At 55.2% G+C, this 9,887-nt stretch overlaps 1 protein-coding gene across 1 annotated transcript; it reads left to right on the top strand.

The window, feature by feature from the left end:
• Positions 1 to 1,549: 1,549 nt before the first annotated feature.
• On the top strand, positions 1,550 to 9,699 carry EMWEY_00029500 (CW-type zinc finger domain-containing protein, putative; the record flags this gene model as incomplete). The annotated part of the gene is made up of 8 exons (XM_013481513.1): positions 1,550 to 2,246; positions 2,382 to 2,960; positions 3,225 to 3,637; positions 3,903 to 4,350; positions 4,539 to 4,819; positions 4,995 to 5,076; positions 5,218 to 8,994; positions 9,368 to 9,699. 8 exons carry the CDS (start codon positions 1,550 to 1,552, stop codon positions 9,697 to 9,699), a joined length of 6,609 nt encoding a protein of 2,202 aa, XP_013336967.1.
• Between the last annotated feature and the right edge of the window lie 188 nt (positions 9,700 to 9,887).

Raw genomic sequence — 9,887 nt, 5'->3', positions numbered from 1 at the left:
AAGAAAGGAGAAAAAAAACAGAAGGAAAAAAGAAAAAATAAAACAAAAGAAAAGGAGAAAAAAGGAATAAAAGAAGAAAAAAGGGGAATAGGGAATAAAAGGAGACAAAAAAAGAGACAAAAAGGGGAACAATAACAAGAAAGGAAGGACACAGCAGGAATAAGGAAACACAAGAGAAGAAAAAAAAGGGGGAAAAGAAGATAACTAATTAATTAATTAATTAATTAATTAATTAATTAGTCAATTAATTAATTAATTTATATTGAAACATTTAACTAATTATTCAATACGTTCAGGCAAATAAAGAAGGAAATAAATAAATAAATAAATAAATAAATAAATAAATAAATAAATAACTAAATAAATAACCTAATTATTAATTTATTAGCTAACTATTAACTACACTCGTATAGCATCGGCAGCAGCCGTAGCAGCAGCAGCAGCGGGAGCAGCAGCCGTGTGGGCATGAGTAGGTGCTCTCAGCAGCAGCAGCAGCCATTTTAGCAGCAGCAGCAGCAAACGTAATAATAGCAGCCGCAGCACTAAAGTATCGAGAGGAGCTACACCACTGTTGCTTCGCATGCCGTCAGCAGCAGCAGCAGCAACAGCAGCAGCAACAGCGATGTGCTGATCCAGTTGTCTGCTCAAACCAACAAACGCCTCACGAGGCTGTGGAGCTGGGCAGCAGCAGCAACAGCAGCACGAACAGCAGCAGCAGCAACAGCACCAAGAACAGCAGCAGCAGCAACAGCACCAAGAACAGCAGCAGCAGCAACAGCACCAAGAACAGCAGCAGCTCAACAGCAGCAGCATGTGGGCCATGGAGAAAGAGGCTTCTTGATCTCCGCAAGAGCTAGTGCTACTGCCTCCCCAGTGCTGCTGCTGCTGCTGCTGCTGCTGCTACTGCTGCTCGTGTTGTTGCTGCTGGTAGTATTGCTGCTGTTGGTGCTGCTGCCGGTGTTGTCGTCGCTGCTGCACTCTCATGTCAGTGAGTGCTGCTAGGCATCTCTGTCTGTCTGTAAATCGTGTCACTGCCATGCTATTGCTGCAGCTACTGCTGCTGGCGCTGCTGCAGCTGCTGCAGCCGTTGCCGCTGCAGGAGCAGCAGCTGGGGCCCGAGACGCGTCGCAGCGACTCTCCCTAGCAGGAGGGGTGGCGAGGGCAACTAAACAAAAATATAAGCAAATTTAATTTATACAAATTAGTAAATAAAAAATAATAGATAAACAGTAGAAAGAAACGGAGGCAGAGGAGAGAGAGGAGCAGCAGATCGCGCTGCATCAGCAGCAGCTGTGGCAGCGGCTGCTGCGGTGCGCCTGCATGCAGCAGCAGCAACAACACCGACTGCCCCATAGATTACCGTTTGCTGCAGCAGCAGCAGCGGCATCGCAACAATTGCTGCAGCGCATTTGCTGCAGCAGCAGACCTAATAACTCACCCCTTGTATAAGCAGCAATAACACTGCAGCAGCAACTGCTGCTCAGGCTGCTGCTGCTGCAGCAGCCGCAGCAGCAGCAGACACGGAAACGCGCTGCATGCGCGGAATAAAATGGAACCTGGAGCAGCAGAGTTGCTGCAGCAGCAGCTCCAGGGTCTATTAGAGCAGCAGCAAAGACTTCAACAGCAGCAACAGCAGCAGCAACAGCAGCATTCCCAGCAGCAGCAGCAGCAACACCCGCAACAGCAGCCGCAGCAGCATTTGTCCTGGCTTAACAGTGTCCTCCCCGAGCGAGACGCGGCGTCAGGGGCAGCAGCAGCCGCCGCAGCCGCCGCCGCAGCAGCAGCAGCCAAGGAGGAGGCAGCAGCAGCAGCGGGAGGGAACACAGCAGCAGGAGCATCCTCCATGTCAACAATTGCTTCTTCTGCTGCTGCTACTGCTGCTTCTGCTGCAACGGATTCAAGTGAGGCAGCAACTTGCAACAACTTGCTGCAACAGGAGGACACAATAAGTGATAAACAGCAGCAACAGCAGCAGCAGCAACAACAGCAGCAGCAGCAGCATACAAACGCATCTGTTGCTGCTCTTTTGGCATTAAGACGACAGCATCTGCAGCAATACCAGCTGCAGCAACTGCAACAGCAACGCATGCAGAGGTTGCAGCAGCATCAGCTGCAACTGCTGCAGCAGCAGGCAGCTGCTGCAGCACCAGCTGCAGCAGCAACAGCAGCAGACAGCCACGGCGACGCCCACGCAAATGCGGGGCCCGTTGCAGCAGCAACAGCAGAGAAGACCCTCCCTGCTGCAGGTGAGTTAGGGTTTAGGGTTTAGGGATTAGGGTTTAGGGTTTAGGGTTTAGGGTTTAGTGGCTGGGGTTCCGCGTAATCGTATTGAAGAGGACCACATGGATTTGCTGCTTTTGCTGCTGTTGCTGCTGCTGCAGCTGCCGTTGCTACTGCAGATGGATCTCCAGATCTGGCAACGAGGCTGCTAGAAGGCAGCGCAGCAGCAGGACATCTGCTGCTGCAGCAGCAGCAGCAGGAGCAGCAGCAGCAGCAGCATGCGCTCCGACCTGCAGCAGCCAGTGCTGCTGATGGAGGCGGAGTCCCGCCTGCAGCAGCAGGAGCAGCGCATCAGCTGCAGCAACTGCAGCAGTTGAAGCAACAGCAGCAGCAGCAGCTGCAGCAGCTGAAACAGCAGCAGCAGCAGCAAGCATCCCTGTTGAGCCTGCACCAGCAGGCAGCCGTCGCTGCAGCAGCAGCAGCGCAGCGACAGCAGCAGCAACAGCAGCAGCAACAGCAGTTTTCGCTGCATCTCAATCAAGAGACTGCAGCAGGAACGAACTCTGCAGCAGCAACAGCAGCAGTAGCAGCAGCAGCAGCAGATGCAAGAAATTTCCTTCTTGAACAGCCAAGCAGCAGAGCAGCAGTGCTGCTTGCTGCACTACAGAAGCAAACGCTGCAGCAGCAGCAGCAGCAGCAGCAGGACCTCTCCGCCCCACACGCAGCAGCATCACGCTCTGGTAGGCTTTCCCTACAATAGCAGCAGCAGCAGCAACAACTGCAGCAGCAACAACAAGTAGATGTTGCTGGAGAAGCTCCAGTGCATGCTTTTCTTGTGGTGCCTCTGCTACGTAGCTGCTGCTGTTGTTGCTGCTGCTGTTGCTGCTGGTGCTGCTGGTGCTGTGTACCATACAGTGCATGGTTAATGAGTTTCTTGCAGACGCGGGTGTATTCATTCTTTGCTGCTGCTGCTGCTGCTGTTGCTGTTGCTACTGTTGCTGCAGCTGCACTGTACTTGAACGCCTTACTGCCGCAGCAAGGAGCAGCAAATCGGCAGCAACAGGAGCAGCGTGCTGCTCGGTTGTTGCAGATGCAGCAGCAGGCTGTAGCAGCTGCTGCAGTTGCTTCTTCTTACAAGCTGCAGCAACTGCAGCAGCTGCAATTGTTGCAGCAACTGCAGCAGAAACAGCAGCAGCTTCAGCAGCAGCATGCTAGCGAGTCCCCTGGTTCTGCTGCTACTTCTCCTGCAGCAGCAAGAGCTGCTCCTTCCTCTGATGTAGGAGGAGGTGCACCAGCAGCAAGTAGTGCGCCTGTGTCCGTTGCAGCAGCAGCAGCTGCAGCAGCAGCAGCTCATGCAACGCAGCAGGAGCAGCAGCAACAAGGAGCACCCGTTGCAGCTGTGGATAACTGGGTACAGGTATGCAGCAGCAGCAGCAGCAGCAGCAGCAGCAGTATGAAGAGCACCTGAGAGTACCTAGAGCAGCAGCAGCAGCAGCAGCAGCACATATTGATACTACATTTATGTTGTCTACGTATTATTATGGTGGTTATCCCTAGTAGCATTTCTGCTGTTTCTGCTGTTGCTGCTGTTGCTGCTTCTGCAGCAGCAGCAGCAGCAGCTGCTGCTGCTGCATGCATGCATGCAGAAAAAACTGTGGGGTGTGGGGGTGTTGTATATGCAGTGTGAGGCATGCAAGAAATGGAGACGACTCCCCGTGGGGATCGATCCCGACTCGCTCCCCGAGACGTGGCTGTGCTCTATGATGTATTGGGATATAAATAGCAGCAGCTGTGCAGCACCAGAGGAGGACTATAGGGATGATCAGCAGCAGCAGCAACAGCAACAGCAACAACAGCAACAGCAGCAACAGCAGCAACAGCAGCAACAGCAGCAACAAACCCCACTTCAACAGCATACACACTTGCAACATCATGCACAAATCCAACAACAAATACAACAACAGCAACAGCAGCAGCAGCAGCAGCAACAGCTTCTGCTGCTGCAGCAAACACCAGGGTCACGGATTGAGACGAGGGAGTATGATGATCAAGATGGCGACTTTGTGCAGCAGCAGCAGCAAGATCAGCAACAGCAACAGCAACTTGCAGCAGCTGCAGCAGCAGCAACTGGTATGACCAAAAGACGAACGAGGAGCTCATTTCTTGCTGCAACAGCTGCTGCAGCAGCAACAGGTGTGACATGAATAATGCTTCTTGCTGCTGCTGCTGCTGCTGCTGCACTGGCTGCTGGCAGTTGCTGTTGTTGTTGCTGCTGTCCGGGGGTTCATCACATTGTTTTGTTGCTGCTGTTGCTGCAGGCGCGGACTATAGTGTGTCTCCTGGCTGCTGCCCTACTGCTGCTGCACTTCCTCCTTCCTTTCAGCAGCTGCCGCCGCACTTGCAGCAGCAGCAGCTGCAGCTGTTGCAGCGGCAGCAGCTCAGTGCAGCACAACGAGCAGCAGCAGCAGATGGCCGCCATCTTGGTGCAGCTTTGGACGGGACACTTGGGCAACATCAGCAGCAGCCTGGAGCCGCAGCAGCAGCAGCTGCAGCAGCAGAGCTAGCAGCAGCAACTATGGCTCCTGGAGCCTCAGAATTGGTACGCTTGAAAGCAGCAACAACAGCAGCAACAGCAACAGCAACAGCAGCAGCAGCAGCAAATAGCAACAGTAGTAGCAGCATTTATTTGTTCAATTTAAGCCTGTTTTAGGTATTTCATGCTTTATTTGCTGTTGTTGCTGCTGCTTGTGCTGCTGCTGCTGCTGCTGCTGCAGGCTGTGACGCTGCTTCGGCCGCCTGTGCCGAGTAGCCGATTTCATCCTGTTGCGGATAGACTCCTGATCTCCTGTCCTGACGGTAAACCCTAAACCCTAAACCCTAAACCCTAGATCCCTTGAGGGTAAGGAGATTTAGCTCTTGCTATTGTTGGTATCATATTTTGAATACCTGCCTTTGCTGCTGTTGCTGCTGCTATTGCTGCTGCTGCTGCTGCTGCAGGTGCTACGACGACAGGTTGTGCTGTATCGATGCCTAGTGGGGTCCTCCACTTGCGGCTGCTCGATGCTGCACCTGCCCCTTCAAGTGCAAGACGTGCTGCAGTAAGCAGCAGCAGCGGGGCAACAGCAGGAGACGACGCAGCAGGAGGAGGAGGAGCAGGTGGTTGCGGTGTGGGTAGCAACAGCAGCTACTATGAGATGGATGTGCAGCAGCAAACATCTCAAGATGGTTTGGGTGTTGGCGGAAAGCAGCAGACACGCCAATCAGCTGCTGCTGCTGCTGCTGCAGTTGCAGCATCAGCAGGATCAGCAAGCACAGATGCATGCATGCATGTAGATTTTGCCTATGCAACAAGATGGCCTGGTGTAGAGACACTTAGTGCAGCAGCAGAAGAAGATGATTGGCCTTGTGAGCCTGTCTCCTGCAGCAGCTCAGATGAGGAAACAGAGGTACCTGCAGCAGCAGCAGCAGAATCAGCAACAACAGCAGCAACAACAGCAGCAGGAGAAGAAGAACGAGGGGGAAGAAGAGCAGCAGGAGGAGCGGGAGGGGAAGACGGTGCAACAGCATCAGCAGCAACAGCAGAAGAGAAAGACTCTGCTAGTGATTCTACTCCTGCTGCTGCTCCTGCTGCTTCTACAGCAGCAGCAGCAGAATGTCCTAACAGATGTCTCGTTGTACCGAAAGACCCCAACAGCCCAGCAGCATTCTCTGTTGCTCCTGCTGCGCTGCAGCCACAGGAGCTGCAGCAGATTGCTGCTTCTGTGACGCAGCAGCTGCAGGAGTGCTGCAGCATATTAAAGGGACAGATCCCTTATAAAGTATTAAGGACATTCAGGCCGCTGCAGCAGCCGCAGAACGGGGGCAGGAACAGCCAGGAGCAGCAGCAACGGCTGCAGCAACACCTTATGGAAGAGCAGCAACTGCAGCTGCAGCAGCAGCTGCAGCAGCAAAAACGCATTCTTGTAACAGCGTCAACTCCTGTACACCACGTCCTTGATATAAGAGAACTGCTAGGGGCTGTCTGCCTTGCAGACCCGACAGTGCAGCAGCAGCAGCAGCAAGAGCAGCAACAACAGCAACAACAGCAGCAAGTGCTGCAGCAGCAGGAAGATGAAGAGGAGCAGCCGCAACAGCACAACATTCGCAAGTCTGCTGCTGTAGATGATGTCGCACCTAGCAGCAAGCGCATGCGGAGAGCAGCACCTGCTGCTGCTGCTGTTGCTGCTGCTGCTGCTGCTTGTATGGCGGATGCGGTGAAAGGTAGTGCTGCGGAGGGGAGTGCTGCTGCAGAAGCCGCTGCGGCAGGTCTTGCTGCTGTACAGGTTGCTGCTGCTGCTGCAGATAGCTTTGCTGCAGCAGCAGCAGCAGCAACCTGTGCTGCAGCAGATGAGCTGACAGCTGCTGCCAAGCGAGAAGGACCAGAGGAGGTCCCCCCTGTAGAAACAACAACCGACGCAGCACCAGTAACACCACCACCAACAGATTTACCTCCATTTGCTGCTGTGGACGCCAGAAGCAGCAGCAGCAGCAGCAGCAGCAGCAGCAGCAGAGACGGGATGAAGGCCTCTGAGGAGGACGCCATGTGGGGCAGCAAGATAGGAGCGTCAGAACAGCTGCAGCAGCAGCAGCAGCGACAGCAACAACAGGAAGGAACAAGGCGGCAGGATGCTGTTGCTGCCGTTGCTGTCAAAGCAGCAGCGACAGCACCCCAAGAGATGGATACTGGTGCTGCTGCTGCAACGACAACAGCAGCAGATGCTACTGCAGCAAATGCAACAGATGCTGCTCTGCAGGAGGTGTCTTTGCCTTCAGCTTTGGAGAAGCCACAGCGGGAAGCAGAGCCAGCAGCAGCAGCAGCAGCAAGAACAACAACAGCAACTGTGCCGATCGGGGACTCAGCAGCAGTAACGCCAGCTGCTGCTGCGGCAACAGCAAAGGTTGCTTCAGCAGCGGCCGCTGCTGCTGAAGCAACAGTCGCCGCAGCATCAGCTGGTGCAGTAGCAGCTCCTGAAGCAGCAGCAGCAGAAGCAGCAACAGCAGCTGAATCAATAACAGCAGCTGAAGCAGCAGCAACAGCGGAACTAACGGCAGCAGCTGCAACTAAAACAGAAGCAGCAGCAGCGACCGAAGCAACAGCAGCCACAGCTGCAGCAGCAGATGGAGTTACAGCAGCACCTGAGGCATCATCAGCCACAGCAACAGCAGGTGCGAAAGCAGCAGCAGCTGCGGTAGAAGCAGCAACAGCAGCTGGAGCAGCAGCAGCTAAATTAGCTGCAGCTGAGGCAACAAAAGCTCCACCAGAAGCAGCAGAAGCAACAACAGCACCTGTAGCAGCAGCAGCAGCACTTGAAGCAGCAGCAACAGGAGCGGCAGCAGCTGAAGCAGCAGCAACAGTCAAACCAGATGCATCAAAGCAGGCATTATATGATGGAGCAGCAGCAGCAGCAGACGCTGCTACACGCACTGCAGCTGCGACAGAAGCAGCTACATCAGCAGCAGCTGCTGCTGATGCTGCCCTAGCAGAAGCTGCTGCTGCACGAGAACCAGCAGCTGCTGCGATACCGACGAGAGTTGCACAGGCAGCAGCACCAAAAGGACAGAAAACAACAGCAGCTGATTCTGCACCTGCTGCGCGGCGCAGCAGCGACGGGCTGAAGGATGCTGAAGGTGCAGCAGCAGGAGCAAGAGCAGCAGCAGCAGCAGCAGAGGGAGTGGTTGCTGCTGCAGCAAAAACAGCAAAGGCTGCTGCAACGGGTACCTCAGGGCAAGAAGGTGGGAAGCGTAGAGAGAAGAAAGCATCATCAGCAGCAGAAGGAGCAGCAGCAACTGTTGTAGAACCAGTAGTAACAGCAGCAGCAGCACCAACAGCAGCAGCAGCAGCAGCACCAGCAGCAGCAGAGGAAGAAGAAGAAGATGATGATGACGGCCAAGACCCTTGGGCCCCTGTGCTGTCTCCTGTAGAGGATGAGATACCCATCAGCAAACGAGGCAGCTGTAAGACTACACTTAGTGACTGCAGCAGCAGCAGCAGCAACTGGAGGGGTGATCTGCACAGGAGGTACACTAGCAGCACCGCAACAGACTCGCACCGGATCAGCAGCAGCAGCAGCAGCAGCTCCCGCAGCAATAGAGAGGGCATGCGTTCCTTTCCTGTGGGGCATATTGACTCATTAGAGATGAGCAGCAGCACTAGCAGCAGCAGCAGAGATGGCCGCAGCAGCATTGGCAGCAGTGTAAGGATAGATAGAAAGTTGGCAGGCAGCAGCAGCAGCAGCAAGGGCGGGTTTTGCTTATCTAGAGCCTCCTCATTCGAAGACAGTGCAGCAGCAGCAGCAGCAGCAGCAGCAGATATGGCGGACAATCGGGATCCTTGGCTCCCTATATCTGAGTCAGCAACAGGAGTCAACAGACACAGCAGCAGCAGCAGCAGCCGCAGAGACATGGGAGGTGTGGGCAGCAGCGGGACTCCCCATTCTCCTCGTGGTTTCCTATCGCAGCAGCAGCAAGAGCAGCAGGACCAGCAGCAGCAGGAATATGCTCGCAGCAGACGCAGCAGCTTCAGCAGCACAGAAGGACGGAGAGATTCTGCTGCATGCAGACAGTCTCCTCGCAGCCGATATCCTCGCCCTCCCCGTAGGCCTCAGGAGCAGCAGGAGCAGCAGCAGCAGCAGCATCATGAACAGGACCATCATCAGCAGCAACACCACCACCCTCACCATCAGCAGCAGCAGCAGCACCACTATCAGCATCAGCAGCAGCAGCCGCGGCGTTTAGGTATGATTTCTTCTATTACAAGTGGAGGTCGATCTTCCCCTTCCTCCTCTTCCTCTTCCTCCCCTTCTGCCTCTTCCTCCTCTTCTTCGTCTTCCTCCTCGTCTCCCTCTTCCTCTTCTTCCTCTTCATCCTCCTCTTCCTCTTCTTCCTCCTCCTCCTCCGTATTGCGTGTAGAGAGGAGACAGGGACACATGTGGGGTCTACCCTTACGACCAACCCCACATATGCACCACCTTCCTGCTGCAGATAATTGTTGGAGACGAAACGATCCCATCGATCCCAACAACCCCCCACCTTATAATGATTCTCCTCCTTGGGGTCAAGGGGGAGGGCCCCCAATACCTTCTCGTATGAGAGATTTACAGGAATATAGACCACTCAGAGGGGGCCCACATGGCGGCCCTCATGGACCCCATGGACCAGGGGGTGGCCCCCATGGGGGGCCCCATGGTGGACCCCATGGGGTCCCCCATGGGGGACCCCATGGACCGCATGGACCACATGGACCGCATGGTCCACACGGACCAGGAGGGGGGCCCCATGGTGGGCCTCATGGGCCCCATGGACCAGGTGGGGGGCCACATGGGCCTCATGGACCCCATGGACCCGGAGGGGGGCCGCATGGGGGGCCGCATGGGGGACCCCATGGAGGGCCCCATGGGCTGCCTCCTCTTCATGGATGTCATTCTGGCAACTGGGATATGATGCGGTCCTCAGCGCATGCGGCAGCAGATAGAGATAGAAGAATGGGTGGTGGGGGCCCGGGGGGCCCCGGAGGCCCTGGCGGCCCAGGGGGCCCTGGTGGGGGGCCCCCGTGGGATGAAGGATTTATGATGAGGGGAGGAAGAAGACCCACCTCGCCTCCGCGGTACAGACACCAGAGGCCCCACCCC

The sequence above is a fragment of the Eimeria maxima genome, genomic scaffold (genome assembly GCF_000499605.1).
Source record: "Eimeria maxima Weybridge genomic scaffold, Emw_scaff348, whole genome shotgun sequence".
NCBI lineage: Eukaryota > Apicomplexa > Conoidasida > Eucoccidiorida > Eimeriidae > Eimeria > Eimeria maxima.
This window is presented reverse-complemented; position numbering and strand designations above follow the sequence as displayed.